A 16,294-nucleotide genomic window follows, 5' to 3' on the forward strand; every position below is an offset into this window, starting at 1 on the left:
GGAGAGGGAGGGATGGACTGATGGTTGACTGATGACCTGACGGGGGAGAGGGAGCACTGAGAGGGTGGAGGCTGTTGTAGTATTAGCTGATGTACAGTACTGTGTTGCTGGTGGATGGGCAAGCTCAGTGTGTTTTTGGAGGGGCTTCTTTTACTTCAGTAGCTACTTCCCTGTTTGTGTCGTTGGCTACTGCTTTAGTCTGATGTTCTGTTCTGAAACACTGGCAAGCATGCTTGTCTTGTCTCGATTGGAATGAATCACTATTTGTTTTGGTGTGGGCGGTATAATAGATTTAGATATTGTGTTGACCTCGTCTCCAGTGTGTGTGTTTATAGTTGTTTTATTTCTGAGTGGGTGTTGAGAATATGTTTGATAATCCAGATAGGATGTTTTCACAAAACTAGGTTAGTGGGATTGTATTAGCTGTGGTTGTGTTAGCTGGGTTAGGGGGATTGTATTACCCTCCTCCTATAAATAGACTTAATAGACTCTTCTGAAATAGACATGATCCACTGGAATGTTGAGATAATACACTAGAAATATCTCCAGCCACCTTCATCTCAATCCTCTTTCTGGGTAGACACTGACTTTAATCTTACCTGGAGTTAAAGGCACTAGAGTAGTTGACCCAATCCTCTTTCTGGGTAGACACTGACTTTAATCTTACCTGGAGTTAAAGGCACTAGAGTAGTTGACCCAATCCTCTTTCTGGGTAGACACTGACTTTAATCTTACCTGGAGTTAAAGGCACTAGAGTAGTCGACCCAAAATGTGCATCCAATCAAATTGCTGTTCACAAACATTTCTCCCTGTACTGATGATGTATGTAAACAGTCATTTGATTGGATGGAAGTGACACTGCAGGTGAGTCTTTGATGTGTAGTTTAACATGTTATGTGAAGACAGTATTTTAGAGTATCTTAGGACTCCTGCAGAGAATAGCTCCTCAAATGAAGGTTTTGTTCTAGCATCTAGATGGGCTCTGGGAAAATGCCGTTTTATGATTTTCCCAGAGCCCATATATCTCTACCACTCCAAAGTGACGCATTTTCATTGAGGAGTGTTTCACGGCTGGGGCTGGATGCACTGCAGCATTTTCTAAATGCTTTACATTTTTTTCTGTCTTTCACAGTTCCTTATCTCTTTGCAGAATACATATTTTTCTAGATTGTTTTCTCCTTTAGTGTGATACGGGGGGGGGGGGGGCTCATGGCACATACAGTCTCATCATTATCACACACCTTTATTCAGCATTAGGTATAAACGGCATCATTAAAAACAGTTGGCTGGCCATTAAAAAGCGATTTCATAGATTAGCTTCTCCTCCTTTATTAGTATTGCCATCCACAATGACCTCAGATACACACAGCCATATGCATGCTAACTGCAGTAGTGGCTTTGATTCAGCTGAATGAATGTTAATTGATTCATTCAGCTGATCATTCAGCACATCGCTCATTGCTTGTGTTTAGGTGGTTGCTGCATGGCGGGAGCCTGACTGTCACACTGGCAGCTCTTTAGATGCCTTTAGACGTCACTCTCAGCGTATCTGAATCCAGTTTGCTTTGTCAGTGCTGAGGAGAGGATGAGGAGGCGGATGTCATTGAATAGCTGAGATGCCAGGGTTCTGGCCTCAGCAGTGAGGGCCTGCCTGAGTAATAAAGGCGTATCTTCCTCTGATTCTAAGAGTCTGTACTTCCTGTGGATGGGAGACGGGCAGGCGGGCAGGCAGACAGGAAGTGAGAGAAGCTGCAGGCAGGGACAGTAGTCGGAGTATAATTAAAGCGTTTGAAGATGAGCATATTCTTGGCACAAATCCCACACACACAAATTCTAAATTACAGAGTGAAATTGTATTAAGAATAATATGAATATATGGCAGATTATTTTCTGTTTATTTGAACACAGAGAATGGGGAATTGTTGAGTGGTCTTCAAACTGTAAGAGGTCTTGGTTATAGAGGGCTTTATTACCCCCTCTGTGTGTTGCCCTCAGAAAGGTTGTTCCTGTGATAAAGCAGAACCACTCTTCTGTATGTAAACATTGAGTGAGGAACATTCACTCTCTCTGCTGACATGCATTCCCTGTCCAGTGGTCATGCCTGACACAAATGTGCTCTATTTACGTTCGTTCTCTTTACCCTGGTTATCCTCCGAGTTGAAACAATAACACTGCTTGAACTCAATACCTCTGCTTCCTGCATTCCTTACTGAGAGACAAGACAGACACATTAGTCCACTGTTACCCTTTATGCATTTTGAATTAGTCCACTGTAGCCCTTATGCATTTTGAATTAGTCCACTGTCCCCCTTATGCATTTTGAATTAGTCCACTGTCCCCCTTATGCATTTTGAATTAGTCCACTGTTACCCCTTATGCATTTTGAATTAGTCCACTGTCCCCCTTATGCATTTTGAATTAGTCCACTGTTACCCCTTATGCATTTTGAATTAGTCCACTGTAGCCCTTATGCATTTTGAATTAGTCCACTGTCCCCCTTATGCATTTTGAATTAGTCCACTGTTACCCCTTATGCATTTTGAATTAGTCCACTGTCCCCCTTATGCATTTTGAATTAGTCCACTGTTACCCCTTATGCATTTTGAATTAGTCCACTGTCCCCCTTATGCATTTTGAATTAGTCCACTGTTACCCCTTATGCATTTTGAATTAGTCCACTGTCCCCCTTATGCATTTTGAATTAGTCCACTGTCCCCCTTATGCATTTTGAATTAGTCCACTGTCCCCCTTATGCATTTTGAATTAGTCCACTGTTACCCCTTATGCATTTTGAATTAGTCCACTGTTACCCCTTATGCATTTTGAATTAGTCCACTGTCCCCTTATGCATTTTGAATTAGTCCACTGTTTTGAATTAGTCCACTGTCCCCCTTATGCATTTTGAATTAGTCCACTGTCCCCCTTATGCATTTTGAATTAGTCCACTGTCCCCCTTATGCATTTTGAATTAGTCCACTGTTACCCCTTATGCATTTTGAATTAGTCCACTGTCCCCCTTATGCATTTTGAATTAGTCCACTGTTACCCCTTATGCATTTTGAATTAGTCCACTGTTACCCCTTATGCATTTTGAATTAGTCCACTGTTACCCCTTATGCATTTTGAATTAGTCCACTGTTACCCCTTATGCATTTTGAATTAGTCCACTGTCCCCCTTATGCATTTTGAATTAGTCCACTGTCCCCCTTATGCATTTTGAATTAGTCCACTGTCCCCCTTATGCATTTTGAATTAGTCCACTGTCCCCCTTATGCATTTTGAATTAGTCCACTGTCCCCCTTATGCATTTTGAATTAGTCCACTGTTACCCCTTATGCATTTTGAATTAGTCCACTGTCCCCCTTATGCATTTTGAATTAGTCCACTGTCCCCCTTATGCATTTTGAATTAGTCCACCCCTTATGCATTTTGAATTAGTCCACTGTCCCCCTTATGCATTTTGAATTAGTCCACTGTCCCCCTTATGCATTTTGAATTAGTCCACTGTCCCCCTTATGCATTTTGAATTAGTCCACTGTCCCCCTTATGCATTTTGAATTAGTCCACTGTTACCCCTTATGCATTTTGAATTAGTCCACTGTTACCCCTTATGCATTTTGAATTAGTCCACTTATGCATTTTGAATTAGTCCACTGTCCCCCTTATGCATTTTGAATTAGTCCACTGTAGCCCTTATGCATTTTGAATTAGTCCACTGTCCCCCTTATGCATTTTGAATTAGTCCACTGTCCCCCTTATGCATTTTGAATTAGTCCACTGTCCCCCTTATGCATTTTGAATTAGTCCACTGTCCCCCTTATGCATTTTGAATTAGTCCACTGTTACCCCTTATGCATTTTGAATTAGTCCACTGTCCCCCTTATGCATTTTGAATTAGTCCACTGTTACCCCTTATGCATTTTGAATTAGTTCACTGTCCCCCTTATGCATTTTGAATTAGTCCACTGTCCCCCTTGTGCATTTTGAATTAGTCCACTGTCCCCCTTATGCATTTTTGTATTTGGAGGAATTGCCATTTTTGTTTATTTAGTTCTCTGCAAAAAGCCCTGTCATGTGACTTGTGTAGACCTCTGCATTGGCTGACTTGTACCAGTACCTGCTCCTACAGTTACCTCCAGTATATCCCTCTCCTGGCCCTCCTTGGTGGTTTGCAAAGAATGCCATTCAGGACCCACGCAGCTCCAGCCACATCCTGGCCATGTGCCCTACGCAGGGCCTGCTGTCACATAGATTGGAGATGTTCAGTGGTCTAATGGGGGCAGTCAGCTGTCACCTTGTATCAGTTGGGGGAGGCCAGACACGGAATGGTCCTAGGTGAAACAGAGGGATGGAGGGGGGAGGGAGAGAGAGACTCTAAGATGGAGCAAGAACCCTGCAGAGCAGGCAGCCGGTGCTCTGGCATAGCAGGAAGAGGGATGTACATTGTCTTCTTCTGTTTAGCCCATTCATACACGAACACACATACACATGCACGTATGCACACACAACTGTTTAAAAAAATATATTTCTGTAGATACTGTAATATGGCACTTTATGTTTAATAAATCTCTTTGCTAAATGATCACATGGAAGTTGCAGTGCCTTGGTAGCACTGAGAATACGATGCATGATGTTGTTGGTAGAATTGCCATAGAGTGGAAGTGTGATCTTCCTGTTGATGACTTCAATGAGACTTCTCGTAATAAGTGAAAATGCTATGTCTACAATTAACCTACTGTATGTAATTCGAAAGCAAAGCACACACTTGAGAGCAATGTATTGACTATTTCTCCACCCTGCTCTCTTTCCCTCTCTCTGTCCCTCTCTCTACCTCCTTCTCCCGCTCTGTCCCTCTGTTCTGTCCAGAAGCCGGTGGGAAGAAGCTTCGCAGCACCGTGCAGAGGAGCACAGAGACGGGCTTGGCCGTAGAGATGAGGAGCAGGATGACTCGGCAGGCCAGCAGGGAGTCCACCGACGGCAGCATGAACAGCTACAGCTCCGAGGGAAAGTAAGTGAAGTCTGACGCATACCAATGTGATAATGTACACCCTCCCCCCAAAAAATGGGTTCAAGGTCAAATGTAGGTTTGGGGTGCTCATTTGAATTTCCTGTCTTTATGGTGATCTTGCCAACTCTAAATAAGCAAGTTCGAGCTTTGAGGCCTTCTTCTTTAGTCTCCATAGTTACCAGTGTCATCTCTCCCTTCCGTTCCAGCCTGATCTTCCCTGGTGTGAGACTGTCCTCCGACGCCCAGTTCTCTGACTTCCTGGATGGACTAGGCCCAGCCCAGCTGGTTGGACGACAGACGCTAGCTACACCACCCATGGGTGGGTGGATCAGATTTCTGGAACAATGTTGTGTCAAGAGATTCTGAATGAATTATATATTTGGTTTATGTGTCAAGACGCCTTTAGCGACCCCATCCCATATGGAAAGGATATCTGTATTGTGTGAATGGAGTGTTAACATTGTCTTGGCTGTGGTGTGTGTTGTTCAGGTGACATCCAGATTGGAATCGTGGACAAGAAAGGAGCGCTGGAGGTGGAAGTGATCCGAGCCCGTGGCCTTGTGGGAAAACCAGGTTCCAAGGCACTGCCAGGTAATTTACTACGTGATGTATAATATATTAAGATATGCTATTTAGCAGACACATACAGTTGAAGTCGGAAGTTTACATACACCTTAGCCAAATACATTTAAACTCCATTTTTCACAATTCCTGACATTTAATCCGAGTGAAAATTCCCTGTCTTAGGTCAGGTAGGATCACCACTTTATTTTATGAATGTGAAATGTCAGAATAATAGTAAAGAGAATGATTTATTTCAGCTTTTATTTCTTTCATCACATTCACAGTGGAACAGACGTTTACATATACTCAATTCGTTTTTGGTAGCATTGTCTTTAAATTGTTTAACTTGGGTCAAACGTTTCGGGTAGCCTTTCACAATCTTCCCACAATAAGTTGGGTGAATTTTGGCCCATTCCTCCTGACAGATCTGGTGTAACTGAGTAGGTTTGTAGGCCTCCTTGCTCGCACACGCTTTTTCAGTTCTGCCCACAAATCTTCTATAGGATTGAGTTCAGGGCTTTGTGATGCCCACTCCAATACCTTGACTTTGTTGTCCTTGAGCCATTTTGCTACAAGTTTGGAAGTATGCTTGGGGTCATTGTCCATTTGGAAGACCCATTTGCGACCAAGCTTTAACTTCCTGACTGATGTCTTGAGATGTTGCTTCAATATATCCACATAAGTTTCCTACCTCATGATGCCATCTACTGTATTTTGTGAAGTGCACCAGTCCCTCCTGCAGCAAAGCACCCCCACAACATGATGCTGCCACCCCCTTGCTTCACGGTTGGGATTATTTTCTTCAGCTTGCAAGCCTCCACCTTTTTCCTCCAAACATAACAACGGTCATTATGGCCAAACAGTTCTATTTTTGTTTCATCAGGCCAGAGGACATTTCTCTAAAAAGTACGATCTTTGTCCCCATGTGCAGTTGCAAACCAGTCTGGCTTTTTTATGGCGGTTTTGGAGCAGTGGCTTCTTCCTTGCCGAGTGGTTAGGTTATGTTGATATAGGACTCGTTTTAATGTGGATATAGATACTTTTGTACCTGTTTCCTCCAGCATCTTCACAAGATCCTTTGCTGCTGTTCTGGGATTGATTTGCACTTTTCGCACCAAAGTACGTTCATCTCTAGGAGACAGAAGGCATCTCTTTCCTGAGTTGTATGACGGCTGTGTAGTCCCATGGTGTTTATATTTCTGTACTATTGTTTGTACAGATGAACGTGGTACCTTCAGGCGGTTGGAAATTGCTCCCAAGGATGAACCAGACTTGTGGTCTACAATTTATTTTCTGAGGTCTTGCCTGATTCCTTTTGATTTTCCCATGATGTCAAGCAAAGAGGCACTAAGTTTGAAGGTAGACCTTGAAACACATCCACAGGTACACCTCCAATTGACTCAAATTATGTCAATTAACCTATCAAAAGCTTCTGGAATTTGCCAAGCTGTTTACAGGCACAGTCAACTTAGTGTATGTAAACTTCTGACCCACTGGAATTGTGATTTTTTTGTATCCTGTATTTGAGTGGAATAGAATAGAACCCACAGCCCCGAACCTCATGCTAGTACAAACTGGTCACTACAGTAACCAGTGCTTGAACCAATTGACAATGCTGCCAATAGTATTGTAACTATTCTGTCTCTCTCTCTCTTCATAGCACCATATGTAAAAGTGTATCTTTTGGAAAACGGAGCCTGCATAGCCAAAAAGAAAACAAAAGTAGCAAGAAAAACCTTGGATCCCCTTTACCAGCAGCAACTGCCTTTCGAAGAGGCTCCTGGAGGGAAAGTTCTACAGGTAAACTATGTGCTACAAGGCCTTGATAAATACTTCACAGTTCACACATCATTTCTAAACAAATGCAGGCCTCTAACATATTATAATAACATGTCTAATAAACCCTCTTCTCCACAGATCATCGTATGGGGAGACTACGGACGCATGGACCATAAATCCTTTATGGGAGCAGTTCAGATACTTTTAGATGAGCTGGATCTGTCTAACATGGTGATTGGCTGGTTCAAGCTCTTTCCTCCTTCCTCATTGGTGGACCCTACCCTGGCCCCCTTGACAAGAAGAGCTTCCCAAACATCATTGGATAGCCGGTCATAGCAGTGTGTGGACTGATAGCATTGTTGTAGCAGCAGCACCCAGTGTTGAGGTTAAACAAGCTGCGACAGACCGGTCACGCCCCCCGGTTACACTGCATGCTTGATGTTGTGTCTTCTGAGCCTGTTTCTAGGGGAGCAAACGTGATCCTGTGTTTTGAGCAAAGTGTCGCACACATTGTGCGTAGCGAGCGTCGCTCCCTCGGCCGGGTCGGAGCGCCAGCTCAGATTGGAAGGCCGTAACGGACTCCTTAGCACCAGGAATTGTCTCTAAATCGAGCGATTCCAGGTTTTCATCCAATCTTAAGCCATGGGGGTCGGAACTGGGAACCCGCTCGATGAGTTCTACAGAAGCCCTTTTCGAATGAAAAATACATGTTTTAGTTTTTAATTAATTATTTTGTTTTTTGTTTGTTTTATTGTCGATGTACTTGCATACCTGAAGGGGTGACTGACAGTGTTGTCCTGTCCAGAAGCTTGGTCATGCCACGCCAACAGACCTAGCTAGATGTGTAAATGGAACTATGAGGATCATTGCAATAGGAGAGGTGTGGTGTCCCAACTAAAGCTCAAACCCCAAATATGAGGCCCTATATAAATACATAGGTAGTAGATCACACCAGAGAGACAATACTAAAGTTACTAAAGGCAATACAAAAGTGGCTACTGTACTATCGACACTCCAGAATCTTTTGATCAGAACCCACAACAAGGCTAACTTTTATGACCTAACGTTATTATTTCTCTGTTGATATATTGTATGAAATTTAAATGAAGATAAAAAAAAAAAGAATTACTGATTTTTTTGCATGGACAAAACTTTAGCTGAAAAAAAGATAAGAAAATTATTTTCTTGAGGCTGCGACTTGCAAAAAAAGATGAAGAAAAACAAATAAAACACATCAGCCATTTTCAACAATTTATATTATTTTTAAATATAAATTTCACTAGTGCATGGTTTTCAAAGGGGAGTGAATGCAACAGCGTGATAAAAAAAGACACATTGTTTATCATTCTTTAGACCATCCATAACATAAGTCTGTGTTTGGCAGACATACAGTAAGAGAAACTCAAATAAAAACCTTTGGAGTTATTTATCCAAAAAAACTGTTTATGTGACAAAGTGATGATGAAAATAAATGTCAATTATTTATTTCATTGTAAAGGTTTACAAGCCTTATAAAGATAAACATTATGTGCAAATTGTACACGTCTCTTTCTCTCCCTTGTCCCAGGGCATCCCCCTGATATTGTCCAGAGTTTCAGGACTGTTGCTTCTTTTACAGCTCTGTATCGTTTCAATATGTCTTTTTGGTGGGGGGGGATTTGATTTGTTTAACAAGCATGTTGAAAAAGATTTTCTGCAACATGGCTTGGGCACACCTTTAAAGTAACTCAGCATGTTTTGATAAAGAGGATATTTGGGAGTTTTGCAGTTTCTTGTACAGTGCATGTCAACTTAGTTACTTTTCCCCCTCACCTTCAATTGAATTCTACAGCAAATTAATTTAGTTACTTTCATGGCCAGACTATTAAAACGTTATAACAAAACATTCCACCAACCCCTAGATCATATTTTATTTCCACTTTTCCACCAACCCCTAGATCATATTTTATTTCCACTTTTCCACCAACCCCTAGATCATATTTTATTTCCACTTTTCCACCAACCCCTAGATCATATTTTATTTCCACTTTTTCAAAAAGAATGACAAAGAAAAATATTTTATATTCATTGGAGGTTGACAAAAAAGTTGTGGTTGCAAGTGTATTTTATTTCAGTATTGTTAACTAACATGCAAAAATAATCTGTATTGGTACAGCAAGAAGGATATTTATATCCAAGCAAGAAGCGGCAAACATACAACTTATGTACTGTATATTGCTGTGTAGTTCAGGCACCGTTTCTGAGGACGAGGAAAAACACAAGGTCAAACAACATGGGATGTTGCCACACTATATGACTTTAGGTTTTTTGTTTTTGTGAAAAGAAAATGAATTTCATATTTTTATTAGTTTATTTACAAGCCAAGACCAGTTTTTATTTTTTATTTTTAGTAATTATAAATGCTTCTTGTGTATGGGAGGTATAAGAATCGTACAGTTATGTCTGAATGAAAATAAACGGAGACATTATTCCTTTTCCATGTTAAACCTATACATTCTAATGTCCATCCAATATCATGATGCTATATACTTTCATTTTTGATTGATATTGTACATATTAGAAATTTGAATAAAACAAGCAAACTCAAATAGATGAATACAATATTTTGGAATAGGAATAATGTCTCACATGATGACAAAGACATGTTATTTACCCTTTTGAATGCCTTTTCTTTCTTTTGTTTTGGTGCAATGTGTTTATGCCAAGGCTATGTCTTGGTGAAGTATGGTTGAGTACAGAGATTTATGTAAGTTATTTTTCAAATAAAAAATGGATATTACACCGACACTGAGTACCAGTGAACAGTATCAACATACAAGAGCATTTTTATCTATCTGGGCATGACAATTTCCTGTTCCAAAACATCCACACATCACTATCTTTATTTCTCCAGGTAGGTTGTTCCACAACACCCACACATCACTATCTTTATTTCTCCAGGTAGGTTGTTCCACAACACCCACACATCACTATCTTTATTTCTCCAGGTAGGTTGTTCCACAACACCCACACATCACTATCTTTATTTCTCCAGGTAGGTTGTTCCACAACACCCACACATCACTATCTTTATTTCTCCAGGTAGGTTGGGAGTAAAGAGAAAAACCCATTGTCTTTTACAATAGCAAACTGTCTGGCAAGTATCAACGTGGTCACAAACTGTGGCCCACTAACGTTTCCTACCTATTCTACAGTCTACGCTACAAATATTTTGTCTTTCAGAAATGTATACAGCATGTGAACAAATCAAGACTTAGGTCAAGCTGGGGGAAGTTAAGAGACCAGAAGTAGCAGTCAGTTCCACTTCCCCTCATATGAGTGCAGAGTTGTGCTTCCACTAAATTCTTTGGCAACACTACAGATGAAAGAACAACCTATACTTTTGGAGAGAGCCAGGAATACATTTTACTACAGAACTAAAAAGAAAGTTCCTCTTTTACTGTTTTAACACCACCTACTCAGCTGTGTAGAGTGGTATGTTGGAATGACCAACAATGCTCCATGTTCCTTATATTGAAGGTTGTACTACTTGAATAGTAAGTAAGTAATTAGGTACGTTAGTTAGTTAGGTGGTTACTATAACTAACTATCACAAAAGACTTTACTTCAACAATGACAGTACTGTATTTTGAGTCTATTCTTCACGTGTTTGTTGAGATGAACTCCTGTAGTGTGGTTAGACAGTTAAGTGAGCGACACCACGACGATAACTGGGAGGTGACTAAGTTCTGAAATTTTAAATGGGAAATGAGTAAGTGTTGAGGTTAAAATTGTTATGAAAGCTTGAGAGTTCTGCTTATCATTTCACAGTCTACTATCCAGACATACCACACAGGACCAGCAGGTAAGGGAGACACTGTGTTGTGATAATGCTGTATTTGTGAGGCTCTAGCAATGCTTTCCAATGTATTGGTGGATGGTTATGAAAAACTATGTTTAATGTATAAGGTTGGACACACCCGTGTCTGCCCAAGATAGTCAACAGTTACTGTAGCTTTAAAGCTACTTTTGGTTCCCTCTAACTATATGTTATGCTACATTTTACCCAAAATGTTTATGGAAATGATAAATCAAATGAAATCATATGTATTTATCCTCTTGGATTTCAGGCATATCTCAGTCCTCTTGATATTAATAGATTGTTTGATTATTCTTTCTGAATGCCTGGTTGGTTGTTGTCGTGTATTTACTATCATTAACTGAAGACTGATAGTTTTTATCAAAGATTCTCTGTAATTAGTTACTACACGATCAACTGATTAAGCACGTAACTAATTAACTAGGAAGTCGGGGCACCAAGGAGAAATATTCCGATTATTTTATCTGATCAATTAGTCTAAGAATTAATGAATTATTTACTTTATCTCACGGTAATCTCATTCCAAACGTCGTGAATTGTTGGTTATCTGCACAAACCCAGTCTTCACTGTGAGTCATCCATGCATCAATTGTCTTAAATCATTTATTTATTACTAATTAAGTCATTCACAGAAATGCATAAACAAACAAACAAGGTAAATGTGGTTACATGTAATGAAATGAGAATGTGTCCTAGTTGGCTAAACCGGCATGGCGGCTTGTTAGACAAAAGGGGAAGTGGGGGTCGACTAAGAAGTCACTACAAAGTGATAATTATAACAATTGAAATGCTAATCCTTTGCACATGAACGCTCACTCATTCAGGAACAATTGCAATCAATATATATATTTATGCTCACCAGTCTTGATCGCTGGTGAAAAGTTCATTTATTTTGTAGAATTGTCCGTCTCTCTCCCTCTCTCTATCGGTTGTGGTTAGAGGGGATGTTTCGGTGGTTGTCGTTCTTCGCGTTCAATGATGCCGAATTCCTAGCTGCAGACTAGTAATCAATATCAAAGACTTGTTCTTATTCTGTCGGTATCGTTTGTCTAAGAGTTTAACCATGTGGTTTGGTTAAAAGATTCAGCAATGGTCTACAACCTTTGTCCTCCTAATGGAAAAAAACATGGTCTGCAACCTTTAGCCATCTCGTAATTGAGGTAAGATCGGTCTGCTGATCGAAAACCGAGTGGGGTTCTTATCTGGAATGGCAGAAAAGGCTGTCCCAGGATGTCTGACCCTAACTGGGCTCAGGGACGATCCTCTGATTTAGTTCAAATCCAATTCCCTTTTTGAGTTTACCTTCATTAAACAGTCCAAAATCACATTGTAAAATAGTGTAAACAGTATCATACTCACTCATTCATCTTATACAACAATTAGATGTAAACGTCATATCTGAGGCTATTATATAAACAGCGTTATGGTAATGTGGCCACACCGTCTCCCATGAGCTTCCCCAAGTTGTAACAAACGGACCAGTTCGTAGCTGGATTCTTCACCGATCTTTTATACTTTCTCCGGAACATGAAATTTTTTCGTACCTCAAGTTCTGTGAGGTGGAAGGATTTCCTTTGTCCTCTATGAAAACTTACTCTCTCTAGGGAGAGGGGGATGGTTTTACTATACCCAAAGAGGCCAACATCATGACAGCTGTTTTGATCTTTTTTTTCAGTGTGCTTAGGTACCTTATTTTACGTAAATAAATAACCAGATATTTACCAAGAAATTACATGGTTAAATGGAAATGACACAGTTCTAACCTATGAAATACGTGTTTCTTGTGGATACATTCAATCTTATTTTTTGCCACTTAGTCTGAGACCATTTCAGTAATGGAATTTCCGAGGATTTTACAGTATTATCACAGAGATATTTGTCCTTCTTCCTTTCTCAGGTACTGTTTCATCAATGATGAAAACAACTTGCCCTCAATTGAAACAAGCCCTGTATCACTCCTGGTCCGCTGCTGCAGACCTGTATACAACAAACACCACGCAGGGCTGGAGAAACCGATCAGTCCTCTTGATCATCTGTCTCACCTTCAGTCTCATCCTGAGCTCCTTCCTCCTCCTCTACCTGCTCTATGTCCTGCAGTATGGCCTGATGGTGGCTGCTGGGATAGCAGGCTCCTGTTGGGTGGCAGTGGGGGCCTCTCTGTTCCTCTCTAAGAGGGTGCGGTGCTTTGGGGTTCTGTTTGTGCTGTCTTGTGGGATGAGGCAGGGCCGGAACGTTCTCATCACCGCCGGGACAAGTTTGGTGGTTCTCAAGAACGTTCAGAACACGCTGGAGAACATCACAGGGCTCAGTAGGAGTATGGTGTGCAACCTGCAGGCCAAGAGGATGTCCATCGACACCATGCCGCTCTGTAACTACGTCAGGATGTTGAGATGGGTTGGCGACGTACTCCGAGCGTTCACAGACTTCGGGGTGGCGGAGTTGGTTTCTGATCTGGAGGTCACGTCCAGAGGAGACTCTGAGAAGTTGAGGGAGAGGCTGGTTGAAGTTGAGAGGACTCTAAATGGAACTGCAAAGAGAGTCTGGGACGCGGTGGACACGCTGTCCTCTGTAAGTCAGAGACTTTTCCCTGCCTTCAGTTTCCTCCTGCTGATGGGCTTCACAGTGCTGCACTTGAGGAGATATTGCCACAACAAGAAATATGAAAACGTGTACATAACCAGGACATTCATACATTTTGATGAGAAGCAGAAGGCAGAAGGAAGGCCTCCAGTGCTCCCCCTCACACCGAAGGAGGCTAGACGCTACATCACAATCCCTTCCCCTCGACTCAGGGCCACGGAAGGGAAAGCCATACTGAAATTCAGTTTCCCAGTGTTCACCCATTGTCTAGCCTGGGTCTTGTTCATAGGTGTTGATGTACTCATGTTCTGGTTTGTTGAGGTCATCAGAACGCGACTTCATGAGCTAGAGCCATTTCATGTTCCTTTGATTATGAACATAAACGTAAGTATCTATGTTAGTAAAGCACACAACAAGATACGGTCTTAATTAATTCAATACAATCTAGCCACAAGGCTATAACCCTGTTGCTCTACTGAACAATTGTTGTTTCAGGAAGACATGACCATTATTGGTGTCCCCATTTCAGAGGAGATCAACAGGAGGGATTTCTCCTACCAGGTGTCCATCTTTGAGAAGAGTTGCCTTCCTAAACCTAGATTAGTACTCTATGACTCCATCCTGCCTCTGGTTGTGTTACTAGCTGCCCTTCTCAGCATGTCTCTGATGTCTGCCAAGCTCACACAGATCAGGCTTGTGGTGTGTGAGCAGTTCTTCTCCACCAAAGCTGAGGAGAGGGTGGAGTTTCTGCATGCTAAGATCCTGAAGAAGAGATCAAGAAAGGAAGGGAACAGGAAAGCTGAGGAAAGCAGTCTGAGATCCATCATCAAGAAGGTCTGTATAATCCAGAGATCATTGATAAACATTGATGGAGACCTTAGAATGGTATAATACTGTATATTAAATAGATGTTCTTACGTGGCCTACAGTACTGCAGATTGTCATAATTTGTTCCAGGGAAAAAGTGCAGATTAATTTCTCAGTACACCAATAGATCCAGTATATGTAAGTTACGAAACTACTGTTTGATTAATCCATACTTTCTTCATCAGCCAGATTTCTGGTGTCCAATACTCTACAGACCATAGGAGTATGACAACGTTCAGCAAGCAAGCTAGACTTTCTGCTGCCACAGGAAGAAGTGAGAGACACACTTTTTTTGTTGAAAATGTGAAATGTGAGTTATTAAACACATTACATTATATAACAACTCAAATCTAGACTAATGACATGTTGTCATTGTAAATACATACAGTATTTCAGTTTGTTAATTCATGTACCTGTATAAATAAAGGTTTAAAAAAACATGTTTTTATAATAATAAAAATAAAGTTTAAATGATGGTTACCAAGGTTTCCAAGCAACTTTTTGAAGCAATCTAATGTGAGATGAAAATAGTTCAAACATTGAATAATTGGTACAAAATTACACTTAATTTTAAAGAATAAAAACACCTCAAAAACAGCAATCAATCCCAGTAACTGAGATATAAACGTCTTGTATCTCTATGTCATGTCTTTAACTTCTGCATTTTCTTCGTTGTTACCATGCCCATGGAGCTGGATGATCATAAGTGCACAGGGTAATTGTCTGCAACGAGAACTCAAAGCTCTGCAAAACATGATATCTGTTTCAGTTGTTTAATGTCGATCAAAAACGACAGGGACAGTTGTGCTGACATCATCACGCAAACCAGACCTTCCCTAAATGTGCACGCCACTATTCACTTCCCATCATGCACTTGGTGTTTAGTCACACCCCATGAACATTATATCCAGACGCCACAATGCTCCTCTACCACAGTGATTGTAGTTGGTCCTGACAGTGACACATTCCCCTGACAGTCAGTCAGGAGACGTAACCCTCTAAGCTTCTGTAACGTTGAAATATGACGTCAGTCAGGAGACGTAACCCTCTAAGCTTCTGTAACGTTGAAATATGACGTCAGTCAGGAGACGTAACCCTCTAAGCTTCTGTAACGTTGAAATATGACGTCAGTCAGGAGACATAACCCTCTAAGCTTCTGTAACGTTGAAATATGACGTCAGTCAGGAGACGTAACCCTCTAAGCTTCTGTAACGTTGAAATATGACGTCAGTCAGGAGACGTAACCCTCTAAGCTTCTGTAACGTTGAAATATGACGTCAGTCAGGAGACGTAACCCTCTAAGCTTCTGTAACGTTGAAATATGACGTCAGTCAGGAGACGTAACCCTCTAAGCTTCTGTAACGTTGAAATATGACGTCAGTCAGGAGACGTAACCCTCTAAGCTTCTGTAACGTTGAAATATGACGTCAGTCAGGAGACGTAACCCTCTAAGCTTCTGTAACGTTGAAATATGACGTCAGTCAGGAGACGTAACCCTCTAAGCTTCTGTAACGTTGAAATATGACGTCAGTCAGGAGACGTAACCCTCTAAGCTTCTGTAACGTTGAAATATGACGTCAGTCAGGAGACGTAACCCTCTAAGCTTCTGTAACGTTGAAATATGACGTCAGTCAGGA

At 41.1% G+C, this 16,294-nt stretch overlaps 2 protein-coding genes across 19 annotated transcripts in view; both read left to right on the plus strand.

Moving 5' to 3' along the window:
* The window catches only part of rims2a (regulating synaptic membrane exocytosis 2a), a 265,865-nt gene extending 255,727 nt beyond the window's left edge, over positions 1 to 10,138 (plus strand). For 12 of the 17 annotated variants that reach the window (XM_046302555.1, XM_046302556.1, XM_046302557.1 and 9 more), the window contains 5 exons: positions 4,870 to 5,008; positions 5,215 to 5,327; positions 5,498 to 5,599; positions 7,233 to 7,372; positions 7,490 to 10,138. In XM_046302555.1, the coding sequence (XP_046158511.1) occupies positions 4,870 to 5,008; positions 5,215 to 5,327; positions 5,498 to 5,599; positions 7,233 to 7,372; positions 7,490 to 7,687 (692 nt within the window). In that variant the 3' untranslated portion in view covers positions 7,688 to 10,138. Of the gene's footprint in view, positions 1 to 4,866; positions 5,009 to 5,214; positions 5,328 to 5,497; positions 5,600 to 7,232; positions 7,373 to 7,489 lie in introns of all 17 variants that reach the window. The other 5 variants (XM_046302569.1, XM_046302570.1, XM_046302571.1 and 2 more) reach the window with 1 other exon arrangement.
* A 752-nt stretch (positions 10,139 to 10,890) lies between these two features.
* Positions 10,891 to 15,131, plus strand: LOC123997680 (dendritic cell-specific transmembrane protein). Of its 2 annotated transcripts, none has more exons than XM_046302148.1 (4): positions 10,891 to 11,195; positions 13,108 to 14,174; positions 14,286 to 14,624; positions 14,847 to 15,131. In XM_046302148.1, the coding sequence occupies exons 2-4, from the start codon at positions 13,122 to 13,124 to the stop codon at positions 15,009 to 15,011; spliced, it is 1,557 nt and encodes a 518-aa protein (XP_046158104.1). In that variant the 5' UTR covers positions 10,891 to 11,195; positions 13,108 to 13,121; the 3' UTR covers positions 15,012 to 15,131. The 2 variants fall into 2 exon arrangements, with proteins under 2 accessions (XP_046158104.1, XP_046158105.1); XM_046302149.1 differs by having other exon boundaries at positions 14,843 to 15,011.
* Positions 15,132 to 16,294: the final 1,163 nt, after the last annotated feature.

Source organism: Oncorhynchus gorbuscha, linkage group LG15, assembly GCF_021184085.1.
Source record: "Oncorhynchus gorbuscha isolate QuinsamMale2020 ecotype Even-year linkage group LG15, OgorEven_v1.0, whole genome shotgun sequence".
NCBI classification, from domain to species: Eukaryota; Metazoa; Chordata; class Actinopteri; order Salmoniformes; family Salmonidae; genus Oncorhynchus; species Oncorhynchus gorbuscha.